Here is a 27,478-nt window from a genome sequence, read left to right on the forward strand (position 1 = left end):
CTGCAGGCAATACCAAAGAAATGCATACAATATTGTTTTACATCCCACTGTTTGCTTAACAAGCATCACCACAATATTTGAATTAGTTCTGTTCATTTATTTCACATGCCATCAATTGTAGAGACAGGCCAAAAAAACCTTTGTTGTTCTTTAGAATTATGGCAAATACTACAAGTGTAGGCTGTCATCAACTGTCACCTGCAGCAATGTGTTAGTCGGGAATTAATAGAAAATGTTTTCAGGTAAAAGAATGACTCACCGAGCGGCTGCTGGGCTGCCAAGCTGAACAACATTTTATCACAATCTGCTACTTACAGCTTTTATAATCTGTTCTTTATGATACTAACAGAGCTGAATGTTGCTGTGTGCAGTCAGTGTCCTGACTGCTCTGTACACCTTAGTGCTTTTGAATCGATGAACCTCTGAAAAAGAAAAAAACATTACCACTATGGATAATTACAAGGCTGCCAGCCTGAGCAATTAGACTCTTAGATTAGAAAAAGATTTCTCTAATTCTAAGAATTTCTCAGTATATTTTACAAGTTAAAGAACAGCAGTGGTGAAGGGATGTAGGCAGCATGCATCCAGGGTTTGAGTCCTGGCTGTGTATAGCTGATCCAGCAAATGCTGTTTGGTAATTTTAAAGAACCTACAGAGTTAACTACCCTGAGAAAGTCCAGCCAGGAGTTCCAGTGCTGAGGGCGAGAGACTTAAAAGACCAAATCAGGAATAGTTACCTATAGGCAACCCTTGCCCAAGGATCTTCTGGTTGAGGCGTTACTCATTAGGGACCCATATATAAAGAGTTTAATTAAACATGTTAAACAGGTTAAGTTCTGATTATACAGGACTTGCTGGTGGACCCATTCCATAGAATCACACCAGTAAACATGATGGTGACCTCCTTCTGCCCCATCAGTAGTCAGCATTGCTATTAACACCCAGTCCTGGACCTTTGTGTGCAGCTATAAGCATAACCCATAAAAGGTCCAGTTGCAGAAAAGGGAAAAACGTTCAATTAAACATAATGCAGTATAATGTAATGTTTGGAATCCAGTGAATCCAAATACATTTAGTTTGTGCCGTGTGTATATTACATAGGTTATATTTCTTCCACTTTAAGGATTCTGCATACAAGAGTTAATAGAAAAACAATTTCAGATTAATCTTAGTAATATAATGCCAACATTATTTGCCCTTCCATTGCCAATTTTCTGATATCCAGTTTACAATTTTCTCCTACAACATAAATATTTTTTTCTCTCAAAACTGACAGTAATTGTAGTAAAGAGGACAATTAATAGCAATGTCAGCTTTGCCACAAATAATGTCTTCCATAGATAAACCCCATTTCATTTAAATGAATGTGCCAAGTTAATCCACTGTCTTATTATTGTCTGCTGATAATTTTGAGTGTTTTATAAACGATGTTTTGTAAAGCCAGGAGCAGAACAGATTCTGCATGACTCTCCCCATCAGAATGACACTTAAAAAAATCATTAAGCCTCTGCATTTAATTTAGTGAGCAAACCTCTATTTCTATAATAACAAAAGGATTGCATAAACAGGAACAGACAGATGAAGACACTGGAGGGAAGGCCAGTAGTAAATCTATATTTCTACGTTCATATACAATAGAAAAGAGTCAGGAGTGATAGGAAAAGATGGGTAAAAAGAAAGATGAATGAGAAATGACTTTACACAAAGGATAAAAGCATTCATTAATATAATTCTGTCCATTACTTCATTCAAAAGGACAACATTATAGAGACTCGTTGATGAAAGTGGCCAAGGAGCCTCACCTGCAAGATTTAAAGTCATTCTTCTTCTCTTAGGTATCGTTTCTCATTTGCATGACAGTAGGTAGATTTATATTAATGCATTCAAATGTTCCAGAATATTCTTATACATTTGGACCATATTAACACCTACTTTTAGGCTCATTCATGTATCTAAATCCAGTGGTGGGATCACAGCTTTGATTTGAGACAAAGGTTCCATAGATCAGTTTTGTGATCTTTAAAAAAAATATGATCTTTATTATTTTTATGTGTTTTTCCTGGACTTACAGGTGTAGGGAGAACACTAAAAGTACTCAGTCTCACAAAGTCTACACAGCTTTGCTCAAACACTGTAATCATTGGGTGGTCACACACAGACACACACACGAGAGACATGCCCGGCCTTAATGAATATCCACAGTGCCCTCTACTGGGGACAAAGAAACGCACCCTTTAACTTCACCTTTGAGAAGATTAATTTTGAACAGAAATCCCAGTTTAGGGAACAGGTGTTCACATCAATGACAGGAAGGAAATTTTGTTACTACTTTTATTGTGTGTGCATGTGTTTGTGTGTGTGCACTGATCGTTGTCTCAGCCACATTTCAAGAACCTGAGATCTGGAGAGCTGTGGGGGAAAAAACTATTTTGCAGTTTTCAAATAGTATAATTTCTACAGAGACAACTTAAAAGTGAATGTAGATTTAGCATTGTTTTAGCATATTTTAGTGCAAAAAACAAAATTCTGAATGTTTGAAGTTAACCAGCCTTCAAGAAGATGTTTCTTTGTTTTTCAAATCTCTTTCTAGTCTCAGAGGTAGTCATATCTTATTCTGTAACCACTTATAGGTTCATTTTCAGCTTGTTTTGAACATAATGGAAGATCAAAGATAACATCTTTTGTTTAATCGCTCACTTCTACCAGTAGACAACTGCATGGGACACATTGTTCCAACTGCACAACATGTGTTTTGCTCTAGTTTGGTAACCAGCTAACTCAGATGAAGGGAAGCTGATGTGTTACTGAACATAACTATACTTTGACAAGGCATCAATATACATAAGTCTATTTTAATGCAGGAGCTGTCTGACAGCTGCTGCCAGCACAGCAGAAGCAAATACCCCACCCCCAGGACAGGGTGTTTCTCAGATGCTTTAATCTTAGATGTACAGAATGTGCAAAATTATGATTTTATGGAAATGATGCAAATAATCACACTGCCATCCTCCATTAGTATGTGACAGCCTTACATTATGCAATGTTATGCATAGTGTTCTGTCCACCCACCACTATTGCAGTCAGAATGGAGAGTGATGGTGTGCATGTCTAATAAATATTGCAGGAGGATACATTTGGACCATCTACCAAACTGCATAAATCAAGAAGCTTTCCAGCCCCACATTATAAAGCCTTCTCTTGGCTGCATAGCTGCTTGGCCCTTCTACTCTCCAGCAACTGTCAGTGGTTACTCATAAGCATGTATGTATCTATGCTTTCATGTTTGCCTGCACTTGGATTAGTCTCTCAGCAAGACTGCACATGTAGTCCTCTAACGTCACATAAACCATGTACAATTAATTAGTACTCAACTGAGTAGAACGGGGCTAGCAGTTTCTACCAAATAACACCTGCCAGGTAAGACCTTCATTTATCAGTGTGGGATAAAAGTTTACTGCGCCCCATTTCTTAGAAAAACTGGGCTGGTTTGGCAGCTTTTTAATATGGGAAGCAACGACAGCAGGTATTGAAATCACTTTCAGTGAGAAAGGGCGAAGGTTTTAGGGATATGGCAGGTCAGGGTCCTGTGAGATTTGCAGCTTGTGTGCCACTAATCCACATCCTCAGGCACATCTCTGAGATACCAAAATTCCACTTTTTAAGATGACAACCCAGATTTATCATCCTTACCCTCAAAGTCCTTTTCTGACTTTGAGTTCACAATTGGAAGAAAATGTCATTTTATACTCTTAATTATTCAACTTTATAGTGTACATTATGCTGCAAATTTTTAAAAAGGGGTATACACAGAAAGGCTGGTGTTTGGGAGCCTTCCAGCTGATACTCTACTCAGCCATTTATTTGTCTTCAGTGAACATGACGAGTGGGCGAGCACATTACCTCGTGTGACCGTGGCTTTTGAAAAGTCCTTAGTGTGCAGTAATGCAGATTTGTATATAAGTGCAAACATAACGAAGCAAAGCAGAGACTGAATCAGGAACACTGCAGCTAGCCGGCTGGTGGGATTTAAAAATTCCAATGTTAGAGAATGGGATTTTGCACTTGGATTAAAGAAAAGTCAATCAGTCACTTTGTTGTGGTCAAACGTTCTTCTTCCTTCCTTCTTTCCTGCTATAGTGTAGTGTTACCTTCCTCAGTCTAGGGGTTGTGGGGAAGTAACAGTATATGTGTCCAGGAGAAAGAGGCAGGAAGCTAGAACTGGGAACAAAACAGAGGATTATTATTAATAATTAAACTCAAGAAGAAAGCCAAGTCAATATTACAACCAAGAACAGAAAGAAATGGTACAATAAAACTCAGAAGCTGGGAACAAGTCAATAAGAAGAGGGAGGGAAAAAGGAGCGCTCAACACAGACAGAGAAAAGACTTTTTACCGAGTCCTCTTCCTCTGCTTAACTACAAGAGCTGATTGCTGAGTGAAGCTTCAGGTGTGCACATTTCATCTCCAGAAGAAAGAGGCTGGTGTCTGTGACAAGAAGGAGAGAGCAATACCACACACCCACACAAGTGAAACCACTGCAGGTCTGCTAGGGCCATAATATCAAACAAGAGGAAAATATGTTAGTGATTGTTACCTCTACAGAACTTATACAGTGAGAGAAAATATCTTCAGGAAGAGGCTTTGGCCTTTGTCTGTATGTAGAGCTACTGCATAAGCTATTTGCAGGATTGTTTTTATGTTTGTTTAACGCCACATCACATCAGTATGCTACAGAAAATAGATAATAAATAGAAAAAATAGTAAAAATTCAAGATACTTTTTGAGCATGAATAGATAGCATGACTAGATAATGATTTTGTTGCCGTCTTGCTTGAAATATATTAGTCCAACCTTGCCTGACCTAAAACTTATGTTAATTAAGGGAAAATTCACAACATCAGTAAGAACAGCTCAGTGTATTAGAAATCCATTGATATAGGGCAGCACAGTTCATAGAGACACATAAGGACGTTCTACCAGAAACCTTTTCCAGTAATTAAATGATGTAATATTAGCAAACTATTGCTTAAAGGAACAAAATAAGGGAGGGAGGACTTGGGGTGGACTAATTAACAGTACACCTTAACAGCAAAGTCAAACAGAAGACCACTGCTGTGGGACAAGGTGCCTCACTTACTTCACTGCTTCTAAGAAAAATAACTATTTCACTGAACTCATCCATTTTACCTTTACTGTATTTAGTGACTTTTTTCTCTCTGCTAAGAGCTCAGAGGTGTGGGTTTGTTTGGGTTTCTTTTTTTTTAAAGATACCCAGAAGCTTAATGCTGAGCTGGAGCTCAGGAAGCACAAATGGCTGCTGATGAAATCAGTCACTGCCAAAGCTGTTGTAAAGTTGAAACTGAAACTTGGCCACACGTAGATGTGGATATTCCTTCAGAACTGAGGCAGGCAGCCTGTTATAGGTACGCTGCCAAAATAGCTGGAACACAAATTCTGTGACATTATATTACAGTTTATTATTTTCTATCAAACAGATAAGAGAACATGAGTAAAAAATAGAGAAAAAAAGGAAAGATGTTGGTTTTTTCTTGAGAGTAAGTGAATTTAAACAAGATTTGGGCAAAAGGGTTGCAGCAGCTGTCATCGTGGAGAATGTAAGAGCAAGTGGAGGTGGAGAGAGTCCACTGACTTTATATGAGGGTCTTCTTATTTTCAGTCCTGCGGTCTGTGGCACCTTCACTGCAGACTCAGAAAGGTTTTGCTGGAAAGCTTTAAGGTATCACTGGGTCCCAATGGCTCATTTCTATCCCTACTGAAGGACACTGAGTCCAGCATAATTAACAACATGCAAATTGGGCATCACAACATTATAAAGGAGTCTATTTTATACAGGTATGTCCCAGACTATTTTAACAGTATTCAGCTTCTTTGAAAGGAAACAGATTTAGACCCAACTCTTCCTCATAACTACTGTCCAATCTCCAAATTACCTCTACTTTCAAAAATTCTTTTTTACCGATTATCTCTTTTACCTTTTAGAGATAAACGAAACCAACGACGTTGACGCTTTAGAAAAAAACACCCCTTTTTACTTAGGGTTGTGGCATTTTAAAGAGTGCAGACTCAGGTAGTTTTACTGTTCTTATTTTACTAGAGCTGACTGCAGCATCTGACACAGCTGACCATACAATTCTCCTCAAAAGACTTAGAAATGAGGCTGATGTTAGTGGAAAGGTGCTGAAACTGTTCTCATCCTACATATCAAACAGAGTATTTACAGTTACTATTAACAATTTTACTTCATTAGCTGCTATCATGGCATTCGGGGTCCCAGAGGGCTCAATCGTTTTACCTGTTTTGTTTAGTTTATGCGTGTTGCAACTTAGTCATGTGATCAGTAGTTGTACTCAGCAGCCAGTTTGTTAGGTGTGTCTTACTAGAACGAGGTTGGACCCCCTTTTGTCTTGAGAGATCTTCGTAGTATAGTTTCAGCAAGGTGCTGGTAAGATTCCTCAGAGATTTTGGTCCATGTTGACATGCTTCACCACACAGTTGCTACAGATTTCCTAGTTACACATCCCTGACAAAAATCCACCACATCAACAACAACAAGTGGTTATTTGAGCTGCTGTTCCCTTCTATGAGCTCAAAGAAGTCTGGTCATTCTCTTCTGACCTCTGACCAAGAGAACTGCTGCTTACTGAATATTTTCTCTCTTTCATGTCATTCTTTGTGAACCGTAGAAATGGTTTTGTGCGAAAATTTCAGGAGATTTGCAGTTTTTTAAATACTCAAACCAGCCCAACTGTACTGGTATGGTAAATGGTAAATGGCCTGTATTTGTATAGCGCTTTACTAGTCGCTAAGGACCCCAAAGCGCTTTACATATCCAGTCATCCACCCATTCACACACACATTCACACACTACATTGTAGCCACAGCCACCCTGGGGCGCACTGACAGAGGCGAGGCTGCCAGACACTGGCGCCACCGGGCCCTCTGACCACCACCATACCATACTTTATCCTTCTTTTTCACTCTATAATTAACATAATGGCTGAAACCTGAAAGTCGATATTAACAGCAGGGGAGCAATCAGTTTTTTTCCACAACTAGACATGTTTAATCAACCACAGCTGTTGCCCTCTGTCGGCCAATGAAAGGATTGTTAAACTTAAGTTGCTTGACAGCCAGAAGCTATGTCCATCTTTTATGTACAGTCTATTGTCTACTTCCACTTGTCAAATGAGTATCATTGTGGTTTTGCATTTGATTTGCTGTTGTCAGTATCTCAGAATTTCTTTTATTCAATTATAAAGAGATCCTCAACAGTACTTTGAAGAAAGGTTAACTAATGCAGTGTCTGTGCATTGCAATAAAAGCATTTCACAAAAGTGTACTCTAAAAAGGGGGGTGGGGAGTTTATGCAATTGCAATTTTATTTCATTTCAGACATTGTGGTAAATCCTTTGCTGGAGAGACAGCAGCCAAGTTTATGAAAGTTCAGCCTGGTGAGAGAAGTGGAACTAAGACTGTTTCAATGTAGGGATTCGGACTTGGCTCAACCTCTCTGTATTAAACTTCACAAAGCATACAGAGAAAAGAAAAACACAAATGGAACTGTAAACATCATCGAACTGCAGAGCAACTTTGTTGAATTTGTGTTTTCAGAGCAGTATCTAAAAGCTACATTTAAAGTCCAGTTAAAGCTGTCAACTGGTGGAGTGGAATCACTGTGACAACCAGGCAGATTTCAAAAGAAAAATACTGTTATGTGGTGCCATGAAGGTATGAATCACAGCCATATTAGTCAGACTGTCAACATTTGAGCAAAAATCTATAGAGGCTGTATTTATCTTGCTAAATCCTGACTCAGTGTGCCCTGCAGAGGCTGAAATGAGCAGCTTGTGTGTATTTGTTAAGGCACCTTCAAGGACACATCTTGAAAAATCGTTCTGAAAAAATAAAGTAAGAATATGAAATGATCATTTCACTTGTTCAAGACTCTGTAAGTTGGATGTCATGTATATGGTATAATATTATCCACATTCATTTTTGTTTTTGCAGTGTACAGTATTTTATTAGTTTTTCTGCATTAAACAAGCTGTCCTCCTGTGTGTGCAAAAGGGAAAATATGCCTAACACATAAAAGATAAGAGAGGATTTATAGTATATGTCTGGTTGTTCAACAGGAGAAGCAACATTTTATTCATAAGAGGAAAAAAAAGATATCAAATCAGTTTCCACAAGGGGTTGAAAACAAATGCTGTAAAATTTGTACAAAATGTAACTTTAAATCTTGAGGGTTGAGACAAGTTTATTGTCTGGTTTTCTGTTATGTTTTGGTTTGTTTTACAATGCATTTTATGCATTTTTCAAAGTCAAAAACAAAAGATTTCTACAACACAGCACGTCTGCTGAGTAAGAACAAAAATGCCCCCTTTACACCTCTTCGGGGAACTGGTGGGCTTGGATGTTCTCAGAGCACAGTTTAGCAAAACATTAGCATTCACCGGCAATGCATCACAGCCAAATCCTGTTTTTCTTTACCGTATGAATTTGAGCACCGTGAGATGTCAGTTTCTATTTGACAGCTCATTTGTCAATCCTTTAGGCTTCTGTTAGGCATCTTCCTTTCAGTGTACTCACATGCAAACCCTTCACCTGTCCTCTCAAGTGGAAACTTCCCTGGACCTTTGCCCAAAGTTGGTCTAGCTTCCACTGTTAGCCCTCCTACACACATTCAGAGTATCTGAAAGCAAACAATGACCAGTGAAGCTGATTTCATTGTTTATTCTTTCATATCAGTGGACATTAAGTTTGTCCACTAAGGTTACGGGCCATCATCTCAGTTGGTAGTTTTGCTTTTTCAAAATCAAACCTTTGTAATGTGTATGTTGATGTTAATGCTGATGTGTACGTGAAGAAACATGCAGAATGTGACATGCATCGTTGCCATTGTCTTTGCATACCTCCTTGCTACCAAGATTGGAAAAAATACTACAGCTTGTGGGAATTATATTTTTATTATTTTGGCTATTATTACTGTCATACATCATCACATATTACATATTATTAAAACCTGGGGCTTATGTTATCCATTTCAATTGCATCTGAAACTTGGGCTTGTTATATTAATAGAGGCTAATGCAGTTTTCTGCCTATGCTGAGCTACATTTTGCATCCCTGGGCCCTCTAGTTCCACTAAAAGGAACTCTTTAATGCTTCAGCATATCAAGGTGTTTGTTGTTGTTTAGACAATTTCATGCTCCCAACTTTGTTGACGTTTGGAGATGACCACTTGCTGTTCCAACATGTCTGCATATCAGTGCACAAAGTAAGGTCCACAAAGACATGTATGAGCAATTTCAGTGAGTCCCGATCTAAAGCTGCAAAGAGTTTGCTTAAGACACAAATAAACATTAATCTAAGTCCCAAAAAGTTGATTCTGTTCATCTGGACGGAGCATTTTCAGTGGGAGAAACGTTTCATCACTCACCCAAGTTAATTTAAGTCATATTATAACAATTAAATTCGTGCGAACCTTTACTGAATACAGCGTATCGTGGTCTTTCAAGGAAGGGCTGCCCTGAAAAACTGGAAGATTCGACTCTCACTTTTTGAAGGGGTCACTGGAAATGAAATATGGTTCAAAGAGCTCAGCAGCGAGAAACATTCAGCATCGTAAGCACTGAAGCACACGCAGGACACACACGAGTCTAGTCTCAAACTGGCAGGAAGTGAGGCACTAGAATTGGATGTCACCAGCCAGCAGATCAATGGCTGCTCAATGGATCTTGACAAGGAGACAAGCACTTCACTAACCTGGCCTCTAATAGAAACAGTCAGAACTGTGGAAGTTGTGAATCATTAGCTTCAAAAATGTATTATTTAAATAAAAAGCAATTTGTTTAAAATTGATGTGTAAGCATCTAGTTAATTGTAATTGATCTACTTAGTGTCATCTGTTTAGATTAGAGTATCACCTTATATGAATACCTCACATGTCTGTAATAGACACAAGTCGTGATTCATGAATCAAGTTCTGCATTTTACCCAGTACAATACAATACAGTGGAGACTTTCTAAAGGCTAATAGAGACACTTAAGCTTTCCTCATGCTTTATTTGCTAAAGACACACTGTACTACCCAACTGTTAACCACAACATGTAGCACGAGAGTGGCTGGTCAGATTGTGGAAGCAGCTAGTAACAAAAGCTGGCATGAAAATGAAGAGGATGACCAACTACGATATATACAGCAGCTCTTCAGCAAACATTATTGTTTTCCTGATAATGAAATGTTCATCCATCCATCTATCTATCTAGAAGAACAAACAATCTTGGAATCAGTATTCATTTGCAACAAGTGGAGGTTACAGTGGTGATGACAATAATTATAACATACAGGCAACAAAGACATAAGAGCAGAGGAGTTTAAATACCCACTTCTAAAAATCTATGGTGACTGAAAAAGATGAGCACACACACTATGCTCTCTGACTCACCACACTGAAATGCTCTTCATTTAGCCCGAGCAGGGAGGATTTGTCACATGTCACCTCTGCTGCCTTTCCCACCTGATGGTTTCTGTCACTCTGTCCTGTATATTTTACACATGTTGTAAACATGGCTTCCCTGCTCACACACAAACCATTTCTCCCCAAAGGCCGAATGAAAAAAGAAAAGCTGGACAAGCATGCTGTTAGATGTTTGGTAAGTAATACTGCAATTTAGCCATACTAGTTCTACTACTTCTATAACTGCGAGTACTTCTCTGCGTAAATAAATTGTAATTTTTTACTGTTATGGGAGTGGAAAACCTATTTGATCTAATGAATTTTAGGACTGCCTTTCATCTGGGGAACGTGGAGATTTGCCTCATCCCAGGCTACAGGGCCTCATTATAGTGTTTTTATCCTCTTGGTGGGATAATCATCAACTGGGCTCAGTCTTTTGAAGCTCTAAGGCACCTGAATTAACAGTGAAAAGCATGTAAAACCTGACACCAACCCACCATGACTGAAAAAAATGTATGCTCAAATGTGCAAAACAGATTTGATTAAAATATATTATAAAGAACTTCCAGTATCAGAGTTTAGACTTTCTCGATAGACACTCTCATTGTAATAATTAAAGCAAAAGTACCGAAGTGATCATGGGTGCCTAATAAGTAAATGTTAATGTGCTGTATACATAAACTGGAAGAGTTTCTTCAGTGATTGCACAATTTAAGTATCTCGTGTTGCTGGGAGAAGCACCCCACTCCCACAAAATTCACATTTCCAAAGGCAACATTGCTTGATTGCAATGTAAATCTCAAGTCTGCTGATTTATTTTGATGGCAGACAATTCTTTAGACTAACAATGAAGCTGCTAAAAGGTTTTAATCAGCGCTCCAGAAAAATAATCACTTCTTAAAATTAACCACAGTTGGTAGCCAGTGATTTTTATTTTCCAATAATTTCCCGTCTCATGTTGAAGTAACAGTTCACGTTTGTCAAGGATGCCCTTGAGAAACAGAATATGTGTTATCTATAAACTCTTTTTTTTTTTATTATTTCATTTTTACATCATATTAAATCCAACTACATACATTACATTAGTGTCTGCGGTAATTTTACAGTTCGGTAAATTTGATAAGTAAAAACAATATAAAACCTCTGGCATGACGGAACCTTTCAAGGTGAATCAACATGCATGATTAGCCTCTCTCTAATGTTGCTGACACTCAATGTTGCATAAAGGCTCGAGGACAAATATATATAAAAAAAAAACTATTTCAAAACTATGAAATGAATCTTCCATATATTCATTTCTGACATCTTATATACAGTAACTCAGAGACAGAGCCAGCAGTTGGGCAGCAGCATCCTTCATCGGTGACAATAAGTGGACAGAAGCGTGAGGAAGATTAACTAGAGAATAATTTGGTTTTTGAAGCCGCGGTTGAGGTCTTTATGTGGGAGGACAATTGAGTTCAGTATAATCACCTCAGAGGGGATCGTCACGTTACAACCTGAGGAGACAAAGCAAGGCAGTATTAAGTCTCTGCAAAGGACAAAGACAGTTTATTGCTGTTCTGACTCTCACATCACTCCCTAACGTTATTTGTGTAGCTCTTTTTAGCCACAGTTTACTGAAATGTAAAAACAACTGTGACAATTAGAGAATTTTAATTTGCATACCACCTAATTCAAAGTGCCTTACCTGTGATTTACAAGCTTATTCACAAATATCTTAAATAACTATTCAAATACATGCAGGAACTGGGCCTTAGGTATTGGTTTCTTTCCAATAACTTTTCATTTCTCAGAACAATACACCGAACACAATACTTGAACAGATATATATTTTCAAGTCGGAGCAGGCTTACCTAGAATTGTAATTGAGGGCGTGAGTTTTCCTTCTCTGAAGAGTGTCTCGCTGTCGATCTTTGCATAGGGATCATTTGGATTTGGGTCACTTGGGGTTCCCTCTACTCTTGCCCACTTGCCAATGGTACTATCCCATCCCACAATGCTGTTCAAAACACAGCAGTGATCCTTGTGGAAGGGGGGGAAAGGAAGTTAGTGAAAAATTGGGAAGCCTTCAGCAGGTAATTGTTGTGTTTCAAGTCTCCACATCTGCTTTAATACAGGTGTTCCAAATTCTGGGGGAGACGGGGGATATGATGTCACGTATTCCAAGGATACCTGACCATAGTGTGTAACAATCAATTCAGTGATTCTATTGGCTCTCAGAGATAATAATAGAGGGTGGAATATGCTCTTTTTCTTTTCCTATGTGGTCCCCATCTTACACTTGATTATTTTGCAGAACCCTTGGCTATAGGTCATTAGTCCCTGGAAGCCCTGAAACTCCACTTTAAGCATCACTCCTCCATTAGATATTGTTCAAACATGAAGAGAGGAAAAAAGCAGTGAGTATTACAACAGGTAGTGATGATTTGTAAGTATTGCTTACATTACAAATTGTTCTTCTAGGCAATGCGCAATGAAAACAATAAGTCACCAGCACTATAAATTCATTTTAAAAGGCTGCCAGTCATTGCTGGAGGTGTGGGATTCAATTATTCAGGCCTCAAAATCGTTAAAAATGACATCTTTGTGTGAGTTGCATGCGACAATATTTCTAGTCTGACAGATGAGTAAAGATAAATTTCAGAGAGGTCACAGCTGAAGTGTGGATAAAATGACTAATAAAATATAAAGCTGATCACTTCAGATAAATTCACTTCCATGTCAATTAGTTTGATGTTTAGTATAATGCCAAGCAAGACATGATGTCTGATGAAGTGAAGCAAGTTGAGCAGGGAATTGGAAATTACACTGCTCAACTTTAAAGGAACGCTTTTAAATCAGAGCATCAAGTCAGTTAAACTTCTGGAATATTGATCTGGTCAGTTAAGTAGCAGAGAGGGTTGTTAATCAGTTTCAGGTGCTTTCGTCTTAATGAAATTAACAACAGGTGCACTAGAAAAGAAGCAGTGATGAAACAACATCCTTACTTCCTATTTTTTCACTGTAGTTTTGTATTCAGGTAGCGTCAGTGTCACCACTGGTAGCATGAGGTGATACCTGGACCCTACAGGGGTTGCATAGATAGTCCAACTCCCTCAGGAAGTCACATCAAGACATGCAATTACTAAAAGGTTTGCTTTGTCTATGAGCAGGGCCTCAAGAGCATGGAGGAGATAGACAGTTACTCAAGGAGAGCTGAACAGGGTCGTAGAAGCTTCCTAATCCATCAGCAGCACCGGCATCTGCTCCTTTGTGCAATGAGGAGAAGGTGCACAACAATGAATGGCCTCATGTGGCAGTTTGTATGCAGGCAGTTTCTAAAGAATGAAGGAGGTCATACCACCGACTGGCCCCCATGATCGCCCAACCTAAATCCAATCATGTTTCGGTCCATTCGATGCCGCATGGAACCTCAGACTGTCCCGGAGCTCAGTGACGCTGAGGTCCAGATGTGGGAGGATATCCCCCTGGATACCAGCTGCCTCATCATCAGGAACATGCGCCCGTATTGCCAGACATGCATACAAGCACGCGGGGCCACATGAACTACTGAGTACCATTTTGAGTTGCTGCAATGAAATTTCAGCAAAATAGACTGTCACGTCATTTTTTCCACTTCTGACTTTCAGGTGTCTTTGAATACAACCCTCTGTAAGGTGATCACTTTCATTTCCAACCTGTCATCCTTTCATTCCTAACACATTACCCAGTCCATATCAGTATCGATATCAAGCATGATTTTTTTCTAACAGTGTACTTTATATTCAGAGGCAGTCACCTGTAAATTTGCACCATGGAGGATGATAGATTCTCGAACTCTGACACCAGCGCCAATAGTCACTCCAGTGCCGATGGAAACGTTGGGACCCAACTGCAAAGAGAAAATAAATTACTGCATGAGATAATATCTGTACCATTTCAACTAGTAACCCCAAATTAACTTATCAGACCATCTAAAACAGGAGTGTCAAACTCAAATACACAGTGGGCCAAAATTCAAAACTGGTCGCGGGCTAACATTAATATTTATTGGAAAAAAAAAATCTTCCTCCAGATTTAAGAATGAATCTTTTCTTATGGACTCAAACAAGTTTTGCTGAAAAACTGAATATGGAACAAGCAAAGCTTAATACTAAACAATATATATATTAGCTGTATAATACCAGTAGGCCAGCTCCAATAGTAATTTGGTATGGCTTCGCGGGCCAAATGTAATTAGGCTGTGGGCCAAATGTGGCCCGCGGGCCAGAGTTTGACACCTATGATCTAAAAGCACATCCTTCTCTTTTTTAGAGTTGAATGCAGTACAAAAAAATTAATATGAGGCTCTGCTGTTAACAAGACATGGCATTTCTATTTAAAGCATATTGCAATACAACAAAGGAAAACCCTTACCACAGCTGTGGGATCAATATTAGCTGTAGGATGAATATAGACATTACCTGGAGAACGGAAAAGAAAGCGAGTCTAAATAGATTCGTTTGTTTTATTATGAGGAAGAAAAAAAAGATACAGGAAGTTAATAAATTGTACCAGTTATTTTGGGGCCTCCCTCCTTATTTGACGCCAGTCTTTCAGGATGAGTTGTGTGATACTGGTTGAGGTACAATCGACTGGCATAAATTGCAGACCTGAGGGGGAAAAAAAGTCAAAGAAATAAAATAAAGAAACAAGTATAAATCAAGAGTCTCTTCATTTAAGGTGGTAATTTTTTTGTACATTTTTGTACAGCTTATAGCGTAATCACACTGCACAAAGACTGCCTTGGTGAGTCTACATGGACTGTATAAACAACTATAAAAACTTACTCTCTGTGTCAAAAGAAATAAGTTGTACTTCAACAAGGTTTGGAACCAATATGTATGCAAGTCCAGTGTCTCCCATATTCTTTGACATTCAGGGTTGCAGTATCAAATTTATGCTATCTTGAATGCGACACCATTTATGACCCATTCACTCACCCTGCAGATTTAATCTGGCTCCAGAAGCTGAGGGTTTTATATACGTAGAGTTTTCCCTGTCCTGCCAGGGCAGTGAAAATGTCCTGCTCCAGCCTGATGGCCTCAGCTCGGTGCCAGCCGTTGGTTGGCTCCTCTCTGCCAGAAATAGATCATCAGTCGCACAGAGTTACAAATCCCATTTTTTAAAATATTGTGCACAAAGCTTGAGGCTGGAATTAAATTCAAGACAGAATCGGCATAAACTACCCTAAACTGAACGAAACTTTATTTTTCGAGTGTCAGCTGAAACCGTATATTTTCTGAATTTTGAAAAACATGAGATGACAAGTTTTCCAGAATTCATAACCTAAAGCTGTGGCCAAGCCTTGCCTGCTCACCAAGACGAAAACTGATGACTTGCATGCCAATGTTGCAGCGTAGACCAAGCACACCTATTTATAACCAGGGTTGGTCGTTAATGATCAGGTTCAGCTTTCTCTCCAAACATCAAATAAACAATTCACATATACAAAATGTGAAGTTTATCACGTTCCTTTTTCTTGCCAAAGGTGAATAAAGAAATGTGAATTACATCCCGTTTTCCCTTTCACTCCTCCCGTTCTTGAGTAGCTATTGAGATTCTTCAAATATTTAGTGTACAAAAAAACCCCAAAAAAACAACAACAACCCAGCGGTTCCCATTACCTCTAAAGTCTCTTCAGAAAACATGAATTTATTGCCCTACTATCCAGCCTGCAGAGTCAAATGAGAACACCGAGTTAAAATGCATCACTGTTCTCTTTGATGGTGTCAGTGCTGGGCTGAAACCAAAGCTGATTACCTAGTTGTGATCCAAAACTTAAGTAGAAGAGACTATGTGTTCCATACTAATCAGGGTCTCTGGCATAGTGTATTGTGAGAGCCCTGAGATGAAACAGAGTGTTAAATATTGATGAAAAGAATATTTTAAAGGATTGCACCCATAATCGAAGTTTTACCAAGAAGGAGGGGGTGTGGTTAGAGGCGAAGCGGTCCCCGAGAGACTGCAGTAAAAGCCTTCTTATTTCTATCAAGTATCTCTGATGTGTTCAACAATTTTGCTGATTCAGTGCCCAGCTTGATTTAAGTGCTATTGATGTTAGCAGGTGAATTATGCAAAGCGCGGTTTGACCTGTTGTAATATATTTCAAGTGTCCTTGGTGTGGTATTTGTTAGGTCAGCTACTGTACCGTGAAAACAAACTGAAAAAGTGTCAAAGATTGTATTTTTAAAAAACATATATTGATCCCATGTTTTATTGTATCTTCTGTGTCTGGGCGATCGTGGCTCAAGAGTTGGGAGTTCGCCTTGCAATCGGAAGGTTGCCAGTTCGAGCCCCGGCTTGGACAGTCTCGGTCGTTGTGTCCTTGGGCAAGACACTTCACCCGTTGCCTACTGGTGGTGGTCAGAGGGCCCGGTGGCGCCAGTGTCCGGCAGCCTGGCCTCTGTCAGTGCGCCCCAGGGTGGCTGTGGCTACAATGTAGCTGCCATCACCAGTGTGTGTGTGTGTGTGTGTGAATGGGTGGATGACTGGATATGTAAAGCGCTTTGGGGTCCTTAGGGACTAGTAAAGCGCTATATAAATACAGGCCATTTACCATTTACCATTTAAATAGCAGGGTACACTCAGTCCACATGCATATTATTATATTTTTTAAAAAAGCAAGTCCTCTAGTGAAGCGATGAGCAAAGCGAGACATCTGTATCAGTTTGACGTGAAGCTTCACTATCTCGATTATAGTTTTTTTTCTAGCTTATTCAGCAGAAACTATAGAGACAACTAAATGTGTTGAGCCTCTTTAAAAAAAATAAACAGACCATTTCAAAATGCAGTTCCTCAGAAGAGCAGGTTACGATAGCGTAGATGTTTCTTTAAACCTACGCATATGGATGTGAATTGCATTTTGTCTATACTCTATAAATTTGCAATTACTCCTGGAAAAAGTAAGAGGACTGAATAACCATTCTTATTAAATATGAACATTATCCTCCATTACAGATGCTTTATGTAGTGCTCTACACTAGAGGGGTTAGCGATGTTTCATAAAAGCAGGCAATGGGACCTCCTGATCTGAAGCTAGTTAAGCTTCTTTAATCTCTAGGACATACTGAAGTCAGCAGCAGCAAAATCTTGGCTCCTGTTAATCTTGCTCTTGCCAAGAGCTTCAGTTTACTGTGTTTACTGGTTCGTTCACTGCCTGCTAGTCCTTCAACATGACTGACTAGAGGTCAAAGACAGTAGGGAAAAATATGGGCAGAACAGAAGCTAGATGAATTTACTATCCTATCTAGAGGTGAAATGTGGTATTACACAGGCCAGACTAAAAGCCTATTTATACCTGCTCTTGTCACCATCCTGAAAAGCGATATCACAACTGCCGGCCTGAGTCATTTCAGTTTTTTGTGCCCCTTTTGACTTTTTGTAACTCGCCATGGGTGGCACAGTTGGATTGAAGAGTTGGAAGACACGAGTGTTCGATCAGTGATATATCAGTATATCAGGTGCTCAGGGTTTCCCAGATTATACAAGGGGAGATGCTGCAAAAGGCTCAAAAGATAAGACTTTATGAAGAAAACTTTGTGTTGCTTTTTTTTTTCTGGTTTCAATTTCTTCTACTCTTATAGCAGTGCTGATGCAGAGGGTTTTATCTGAGTGGTGACACGCATATTTCAGCAGAAGAATGCAGCAAGTCTGGCATGCGCTCAGTGTCAGTATAAAGGCTCGTTTATACTTCGCTGCAGACACCGACATGGACAGCAGGAGATCTGACAGCTGAGTAGTGATTCCTGTTATACCTCTTTGAAGCCTGCAGCTCATGAGTAGTTGGCGTACTATAATGTAAAATCTCCGTGGATGACTTGGCATGGTCGTGAACAACAGGCAGACACACAGAAGGCCGCACAGACCCATCGCACTCACTGTCTAATGACAAAATCTGCACTACTTTGACCTGAGCATGCCCTAGCAGACTTGCAGAAGTGGAAAGTATAATCAAGTATACTCAAGGTGGGTGGGGATGGCGCTGTGGTGATGTTACAGTTGTCATGTGACAACACGACTGCAACGACGATAAGCAAACAATAAGCTGGTTGGCATTCTAACATTACTAGATATCTTTTAAATACAATACAGAGACATCTTTGACGTAACATTATAGCTGTTGATACTTTTAGTTAATTTTCAACATCTTGAGCTGTTTCACAAAGCATAATCTTATTTATTTCTTAAAATAGTCCAGCTAGGACGTCATTAGTAAAACCTGGGTACACCAACAGAACAATGGTAAACTGAGTTTAAATTATGGCTTGTGTACAGACTGAAAAGTAGTGATGTGCGGATCGATCCTGAAATATCGATTCCTCCGATACCAGTCATTTATGTTCTAGAATCGATTCTCACATTAAAATATCGATATTTTAGTAATTTAGGGTTAATTTGTAGTTTATCATTAACAGGAACACAGTGGAAAGAAACTATAACATTCGGATTGTCTACATTCAAAGGAACTACTTCCTCTTCCGCCTTTCATAGTCATGTGCGAAATACGGCTGTATAAATGTCTCGCAGCCCCTTGGCGCGCGCACTCACAACAATGGCTGAGCGTAATTGTGGGGACTATTTTACCTCCGCAAACAGCTGAGACGTGGTTTGCGATACATGTGGCAAAAATGTGGCAACTCCTCACTCCAAGAGTGAGGAGTTGTGGCCAAACTTTCCCAACCTTGAGACCTCAGAATTAGGGAGACATTCAAAAGGGCTGTTGGGGGGGGGGGGGTGATAAATACATTTTACAGTGTTTATTTATCGGATAAAATACGTTAAATGTCACCGTTATTATTGGCCGGCCCGGAAACAGCGGGGGTGTCCAAATTCAGAGGCTGCTTCCACCTGAGGACCCGGCCTTCGCGGTCTAAAGAAAGCCGGGTAGTACGTCACGAGCTCCCTCGATGGAGTGAAACTGCCGTCTGCTCCTTCCTATCTAAAATATAACCGGGCGCTGGCGTAAACTCTCGACCGTCTCACACTTTCTTTAATTAGTTTTCTGTTTGATGTTTATTCAGCTGTGTGAAAACCCCGGAGGAACCCACCCGATGGATCAATAAAGTTACATTTAATTTAATCTAATCTAATAAATTTAATCTCAGCCAAACCGATTTACTCACGAACAAATAAAACACTAAAAAAGCCAAACAATAACATTTTTAAGTTATCAAAGTGACTTATATATCATGTTTAACCCGAGTAGCGAATTGGCTGGGCCGCGCTATGAATTCTGCGATATGGTTTTTTTAATTTTGTTGTCCAGGTGGAAATTCGGGAGAATGGTGGCTCCGGGATTCTCCCGGAAAAATCGGGAGGGTTGGCATGTATGGTTGTGGCAACATCACTAACCTTGTCAAACACCTCAGAGTAAATCATATCACAGAATATGACAAGCGTATGTTGAGGCGAAGTGAAGAGGAGGACAGGGACAGGTGCTGCTAGGGCGAGACAGACGTCTCTCACGGAGTCCTTTAGTGCTGCAGGCAGACAAGGTGTTCAAATAGCACAACTTCAGTTTTTTTATTTCTATATGATGAACTCTGCATTATTAAGTGATAAGAACAAGTAATCTGATGTCCTGTAATCATTATGACGCTATAATTTGAGATACAATAAATAAAATACGTTTTTGTACAAAGTATCGGTATCGGATCAGTATCGTTGATATCACCCTGAATATTACTTGGTATCGGATCGGAAAGGAAATCAGTGGTATCGCACATCACTACTGAAAAGTCCTACTGGAGAAACGTTTCCTACTAGGTGACATTTTTTCACCTAGAAATCCAAAGAGCTGTTTTACCAGTTTCCAGTCTTTGTGTTAAGCTAAACAAAACTGAACTGAATGTAAACAGTGCTCAAAATGTCAGACCATGAAATCTAAGAAACAAAAAAATATTGTTTCCATGTCACTGTGCACAGAAAAGTGATACAAGTAGCATTCACAAGGAATTCTCACCCCATACACTAAGTGCTCTAAAACCACACCATGCAACCTAATCATACCCACTTACCCATCATAGGGATATCTGATGATTGTATGAAGAGACAGAAAACATGGCAGGGAGGAGAAAGGAAGGAAAAAAGACAAATGAAGAGAAACAAAGAAATGGAATAAATGGTATTCACACACATTCCCACGCGCATACCAACAAGTGGGAGAGCTACGACTCACAGTAACATGTCCTGCTGGTTCTTCTGAAAGACTGCGCCAATATGTTGGAAGATGTTTGGGTTAAAGAGGTATATACCACAGTTGATGATGTCACTCACAAATGTGCTTGGCTTTTCCACATAATGCAAGACCTACATATCAAGAAAGAAAGATTAATCATAATTTTAAGTTTCAGAAGTACAGAGTAACTGTCTAGGAAGACCAAATGGTTAAATACCTCGTTCGATTCTTCGTGTTCCACAATACAGCCATAATTCATGGATTGCTTTCTGTTTGCCTAATTAGAGAAAATGTCAATATAATTTAGCATAATCTCAAATTCTATAAAGCGAAAAGATCTAATATAACCATTTTAATTGTAGTCAAAAAGTCAAAGAAAAACCAATCAAGTAAATCTAGTTTTACTTTCACTACAGTTCACGTTCCAGAAACTAATTATAACGTTTTACCGTTGTCCCAAGGATAACAAAGCTGTTTGGTTCTCCGTGTTCTTTCTGAAAGCTGAGCATCTCTGTAAGAGGAAATGCTGAACAAACATCAGCATTCAGTACAAAGAAAGCCTCTGGACTGCCAGAGACAATCTGATCTCTGAAGTGATAGATGCCCCCTCCAGTGCCCAGGGCTGCATACTCCTGCAAGTACCTGTGGTGAAGAGTTAAGAAGAGTGAAATATCTACAGGTATTCAGCAATGGGTGTACACAATGGCAAGTAAAGTATTACATTTACCACAAAAAAGAATAACTAAAGACAAACAGAATCAAAATGGTGTTCTGGTTTGTGTCGTATACAATAGAGATGGACAGATCCGATATTACGTATCGGTATCGGTCCGATACTGACCCAAATTACTGGATCGGATATCGGTGAGAAATAAAAAATGTAATCCGATCCATTAAATATCAAAAAAGCACCTCACAAAACTTGCTACAGGGCGTAACTCGGCTCATAACCGTAGCACGTTGCAGCAGTATGCATCACGTGATTGAGCGGCTGTGTGTATTTGTAGCGTCGCTACCAAACCAGCATTTCATCTCCGAGGAAGTTTTCCCAGAGAGAAGTAAAGCAAGTGTGTAAGTTCATCTCTGAATGTCTGTAAAGCATTCCCACCTTAAGCTTAACAACCGATATATGGAGCGACTGCCTCTCTCTCTCTCTCTCTCTCCTGCTGCTACTTCAATCATGAAACTGATCAATGATCAGCTGATCGGCTTTTCTGTTGCAAGTCCGTCTCTCTGCTTTGTTTTTGGCCCACTTCTCACCAGAAAGAGGAAACCAGCGGCTGAACAACAGCAGCACGTTTAAGCTTGATAAGCTGTTGTTAGAATTTATTTAATATTACTTTCTAGACCAGGATCTTTTTCTACGTAGCTGACGGCTGTAACTGTGCAGGGGCGGATCTAGCAAAGTTTAGCCAGGGGGGCCGACAGGGCATGAACAGGGAAAAGGGAAACATACTTTTCTTTCTTATTCTCATTTAAAATGTCGAGCTTTTAATAAATAATTATCTGACTCTTACACCCAAAGTTTTAATCTGATGTAAAATGTATAGAAGTCCTTTACTGTATATAGTAACTGTTAAGTCTAATATACCCTAGTAAGCTATACTACTTTTTCCTTTGGGAAAGTACCATCTGTGAATTCTGCAAGTCTGCAAAGATGTTGAATCTATTTAATTATTCTTGAAAAATAATTTAATTCTGTGCATTTTCCCCCTGCATCAAATTAAATTTGATTACATCGATTAAGCATCATGAGGTGGAGGTGGGGGATGATTCCCTATTTTTTTTTTGCTGGGAGTTTGCAACCCTATTAGTTAGGTTGCTTAATATTTCTGCTAAGTACTCTTTAAAATACTAGAATAGGGAGGATGGAGCAGGTTTAACTTTATTAGATTGATCAGTTTTGCTGAACTATGAAATATTTTGGGCGCAGGGTATTTTTTACATACAGGTATAACAGAATAGCTTTAGTGTTGTTGTTTATTTAAACTTGAGTATAAACTTATACAAAATGCAGCAAGATATTAAAAAAACGTTTAATTGATTAAAAAACACACTATATCGGATTCATATCGGTATCGGCAGATATCCAAATTTATGATATCGGTATCGGTATCGGACATAAAAAAGTGGTATTGTGCCATCTCTAGTATACAAAATGTATTTATAAATCTTGACACTGAACTATCACATCCTCCTAATTCTCACAAGCTCGTGTCGCTACTATCGATATACCTAGGAAATGTAAACATTTTTCTATAAAAAAGCAAAGCCAACAGCTCCACTGATTACCTGATTGAAATTTTGAACTCCTGCTGTGCATTTAACAGAAATCTATTCAGTTCTTCATTTGGCTGATAAAAACCAATGAGCAAAATCTCCTTCATGTTTGGAACCTATATATATAAAAAAAGAAAACAAAAAGGATCAGCATTAGAGTGATTGTGGGTGATGTCTGTCACAAAACACAGGCCAAGAAACTCCCAACACCAACTACTAATGAGGCGACAGTTGCTTTAGTATTTTAAGAATTACTAAGCTCTTACAAAAAAGAAAAAGAGCCAACATTTCAAAACTAGTGACAATCCAATACTTTAAAATGAAACTTGCCTTGGCACATGCTTCAATGTGGTGCTGAAGCATGGGAACACCAGCTACTGGAAACAGGGGTTTGGGCACTTCAAATGACAGTGGCCTGAATCTTGTGCCTAAAAAACAGTGTTTGGATATTTTAAGAAAAATAATAATAACAACTTTATTTGTATAGCACTTTTCAAAATAAAGGATTAAATGTGCTTAACAGTTCAAATTAAACTCACACATAGCAGATAGGTATACAAGTTAACATTAAGACAAACAGACACAATCAACCACATGATTAGACATTCATTCAAACATACACACATACACACAATTTTACTATAGTTGCAAATAAAGAGGAAAATTTAAGGGAAAGGTAACCTTTAAAAATTACTTTTTAGCTAATTTTAGAGTCATAGAGTCAGCAAACCTGATTGACTGAGGAAGGCAGTTGCACAGTTTAGGCAAAACAACCTAAAAAGCACAGTCACCTCTAGTTTTAAAGTCAGAGTGGCGGACAGGTTTTCTAACTCCTAAGGTGTAACTAGACGTTCTAGATGACTGAATAGCAGGTTTCATTTTTGTACCAGTTCTGAGGTGAATTAAAAAGACAAACAAGTGTCTTTTGAGATGCAAGCATTCGCTGAGGTAGGAGGGGCTCTTGAGGTTGTTGGGCTTGACAGAGAAGTACAATTATGTGTCATCTGCATAAAAAATGATAGGAGAATCCACTTAAACTACTAAGCAGAAGCACATGTAACGTATATAAAGAAAACAGAAATTGTCCAAGAACTGAGCCCTGAGGGGTTCAGAGGTGGACATACATTGACTAATATGAATTCTGAGGTATCTGTTCAATAAGTGTAAAGAAAACCATTTGAAAGCAGTACCAGTGATGCCAGCCTGTTTTGTAGTCTATTAATAAGAGTAGCATGAACAAAGGCTGCAGATAAGTCAATCAAGACTAAAATAGAATGTTCACCCTTCTCTTAGTGCATAAGAATATCATTGGCAATCTCCAATAAAGGTGTTTCAGTGCTGTGGTTTTGTTGGTAACCCGACTGAAATTTATTTAACTTATTTTAAGATGTTCTTCCTTCAACAATCTGAAGACACTGATGAGCAAGAACTTCCTCAAGGCTTTTAGAAATAAACAGGAGTTTGGAAATTGGCTTGTAATTATATAAAACAGTGGGATCTAAGGATATTTTTTCAGCAGAGGAAAGACACTCGCTGTTTTAATGCCACTGTTATAATATAATTATAATCTCAGGGTCTCAGTTGTGTCATCACTATACAACAAGGAGTTTATGCATGAGAAGATCTGCATTTACTAATCTGCCTGCAGTTCTAAGTGCTTGAGTTGGTAGTCTATTCTTCACATCACTTCCACCTTCACCATGCTCTCACACTCAATTCTGTCATCATCACTCTGTTCTTGCCTGCCTTCTGTGAGCTTCTGTTCTGTGTGCTTTACATGTCAGTCCTCTTCTATAATTTTGTCTTTCAATCTTTCTTGATTTATTTTTTTTATGTATTATTTTATTTATCTTATTATTTGTTTTGGGCTGTTCCTCCAAAGCATGCCATCTTCTGTTTTGTAAATGGAAAAGTCTGAGCAAATCATATCATGAGGGCTCAGTTGTTAAAAAGATAAGAATACAAAGCAGATACAGTAAAGTATTGTATCTGCTGTAAGTATGTAGCTGGTTTCTCCTAAGTATAAAATAAAAGACAGGCGATCTTGCCGAGCTATAGAACCTTTCATTACACATCCGTTAACTTTATTATTTAATCTTTACTAATTATTTTTTAATAGAATAAGTAATCTAAAATACTCTTCTATAAATAACTGTCACGCTTGCTGAGAGGAATGACATTAATGCATCAGTAGTGGAAGGCAAGCTAATGTTTTGGGGGGGGGGGGGGGGTTTCAAAAAAAAATCTGTGCTCAGGTTGGACTATAGTTTACAAGACGTGGTGATAAAATATTAGGGTATAAAAGCTATATGGGTAAGATTTTACTTCTTGTTCGTGGGACACGTTGTGACCAATGACTGTATTGGTTGTGACACGTCAGTGATAAAAACAACTTCAGCCAGCCTGTTACCATTAGCAGCCTAGCCTTGCTTTAAACACACGTTAATGACTTTGAAAACACGCCAAGGAAAAGAGTTACCTTTCTGGGGACCTCCGATTAAAATGACCGCCTTCAACATCTTGACAGAAACGCTGTTTGGTGACACGCAAGACCTGGCTGGAAACTATCTGCAGCAGTAAGCAACAGCTGTGAGAGCATTTCCCGCACTCACTTCCTGATTGTGACGTTACGAGATTATCGTGAAATCACGGACCAGAGTGTTCGGAGTGAAACGGAGTCAAGCGCCTGAAAGCTTTGGACTACAAATGCTCTTTTTGAAATCACCAGAATATGCCTTTGTGTACGTGCGACAATATTTCAAGATTATGTTTAACTGCATCAATTATGATGTTATTAATTTATAGTATGCTAAATATTATAAATACTAAAAATATATCATTTATAATACCACTGCAAACGCTTATATAAATTATATCCAGGCTCAGTAAACCTTGTGTACCTTATGTGTCTCCTATACATCAAACTAAACATCTGAACTTTTTTTTTCTTAAAACTCCTTCTTTGTGCTTTAATATTGTTGCATTATTTGTTTGTTTGTTTGTATATTTATTTTATGTAACACACTTCTTCTAGGTGCTTCCTTTAGAGGTCGTCACAGTGGATCTTCCTCCATCTCACTTTATCTCGAGCATTCAGTTTTATCACACCAAATCTCTGCATGTCCTTCAGTACATCCATGAACCTTTTCTATGGTCTTCCTTTTTTCCTCCTGCCTGGCAGCACAATTTAAAACACTCTTTGTCCAATATATATCCCCTGTCCCTCCTCTACGCATGTCCAAACCACTTCAGTCTTGTGTCTCTTAACTTTGTCTCCAGACCACTCAGCCCAAGCTGTCTCTCTGATGTGTTCATTTCTAATGTATTTCATTGTGGTCACTCCCAGTGAAAACATTGCATCTGTAAGTGTTCCACCTTCAGTTCCACCTCTTGTCAAACCAAACATGATAACATTTTTTTAATTTTTTTATATATACACCTAAGTGCTTTCGATCTAACTTTCACATTCCAACTTGGTATTCAGTATCTTGCCCATGGATACTTTGGCATGCAGACTGGATCAGCCACCCTTCAAGCAGCCACCCTTTGATCAAGTCATTGAACTACCAACCTCCTGATTAGTAGATAACATGTTCTACGCCCTGAGCTAAACCCCATACCACATTATACAAAATGTAGTCTTGAAAGACTTTGCAACCGTGTTGTGAAAACATTCTAAATGACCTTTTTTTAGTGAGAAAATAAGAGCATGAAGACCTGGGTCTGACATATCTTTGATTACTGCAGTAGATAGCCCAAGCATATCTAGACTAGACTAGATTACCACAGTATTAACTGATTATACTTAATCCTAAACCTGTAATGTGCCACAGTTTGCCACTTCTTACTTGCACTGTATTATAGCTCTTGTTTTAGTTCTAATAAATCCAGTTCTACCTTTGTAAAAAAAAATTTTTTAAAAAAACCTCCAAACAAACAAAAAACAAACAGGGTATAAAATCTGATTATTACAAAAGACAGGATTGTAATCCTACAGCTTGCTGTAATATTTTCTTACTGTTCATCTATTCCTTTTTTAGAACATCTCTTGCATCCACACAAAGTAGGTTATTCCCTTATTTCAGCTGAGGGAAGTTCTAGCAGTGGGGAAAATATCTCAGCTGTCAGTTTTGAATGCTTGCAAAGACAACACTTATACAGCTCTAATAGAAGAGTTTACTTTCATGCTTACTCATTAAAACATAACCTGAAGTAAAACAGTCTCCCATGTGGTAGTATTCATAACTCAAACATATGCAAATAAGGTGCGAGTCTGCATCAAACAAACAGAATAACATTTTAGTCAACAATCACCAAGGGACAAGGTGCTCTGGTACAGGCTTTTCTGGAGGAGCAACACAGAAATCTGAAGCGCTTTCAAACCCCCTCAAAAGTTTAAAGATTTATTTCTTTTTCATTTTGGCCCTCTGCACATAGACAGAAACTGCGTTATACTTCCTTTGTATAAAAAAAAGACACAAAGAAGGAAAACAAAATGTGCAAAAGACGACGTTT

At 38.7% G+C, this 27,478-nt stretch overlaps 1 protein-coding gene across 2 annotated transcripts; it reads right to left on the reverse strand.

The window, feature by feature from the left end:
* Nucleotides 1–11,376: 11,376 nt before the first annotated feature.
* On the reverse strand, nucleotides 11,377–25,575 carry gmppaa (GDP-mannose pyrophosphorylase Aa). Of its 2 annotated transcripts, XM_087829802.1 has the most exons (13): nucleotides 25,443–25,575; nucleotides 23,294–23,391; nucleotides 22,976–23,079; nucleotides 21,133–21,325; nucleotides 20,901–20,960; nucleotides 20,684–20,814; nucleotides 20,523–20,537; nucleotides 15,447–15,581; nucleotides 15,019–15,116; nucleotides 14,881–14,927; nucleotides 14,264–14,356; nucleotides 12,339–12,507; nucleotides 11,377–11,981 (listed from the first exon to the last, which is right to left on the reverse strand). In XM_087829802.1, the coding sequence occupies exons 1-13, from the start codon at nucleotides 25,480–25,482 to the stop codon at nucleotides 11,881–11,883; spliced, it is 1,284 nt and encodes a 427-aa protein (XP_087685928.1). In that variant the 5' UTR covers nucleotides 25,483–25,575; the 3' UTR covers nucleotides 11,377–11,880. The 2 variants fall into 2 exon arrangements, with proteins under 2 accessions (XP_087685928.1, XP_087685929.1); XM_087829803.1 differs by lacking the exon at nucleotides 20,523–20,537.
* Between the last annotated feature and the right edge of the window lie 1,903 nt (nucleotides 25,576–27,478).

The sequence above is a fragment of the Neolamprologus brichardi genome, chromosome 16, assembly GCF_056152115.1.
Source record: "Neolamprologus brichardi isolate AB-2024 chromosome 16, ASM5615211v1, whole genome shotgun sequence".
NCBI classification, from domain to species: domain Eukaryota; kingdom Metazoa; phylum Chordata; class Actinopteri; order Cichliformes; family Cichlidae; genus Neolamprologus; species Neolamprologus brichardi.

Bases quoted from the DNA above. Each gene is read 5' to 3' on its own strand.
- gmppaa (XM_087829802.1), bottom strand. From the start codon at position 25,482: ATGTTGAAGGCGGTCATTTTAATCGGAGGTCCCCAGAAAG. The intron at 20,961-21,132 runs GTAAAACGTTAT...TTCTCTAATTAG, and splicing joins TTGTTATCCTTGGGACAACG to GCAAACAGAAAGCAATCCAT. The intron at 14,928-15,018 runs GTACAATTTATT...TCCGTTCTCCAG, and splicing joins GGGAGGCCCCAAAATAACTG to GTAATGTCTATATTCATCCT.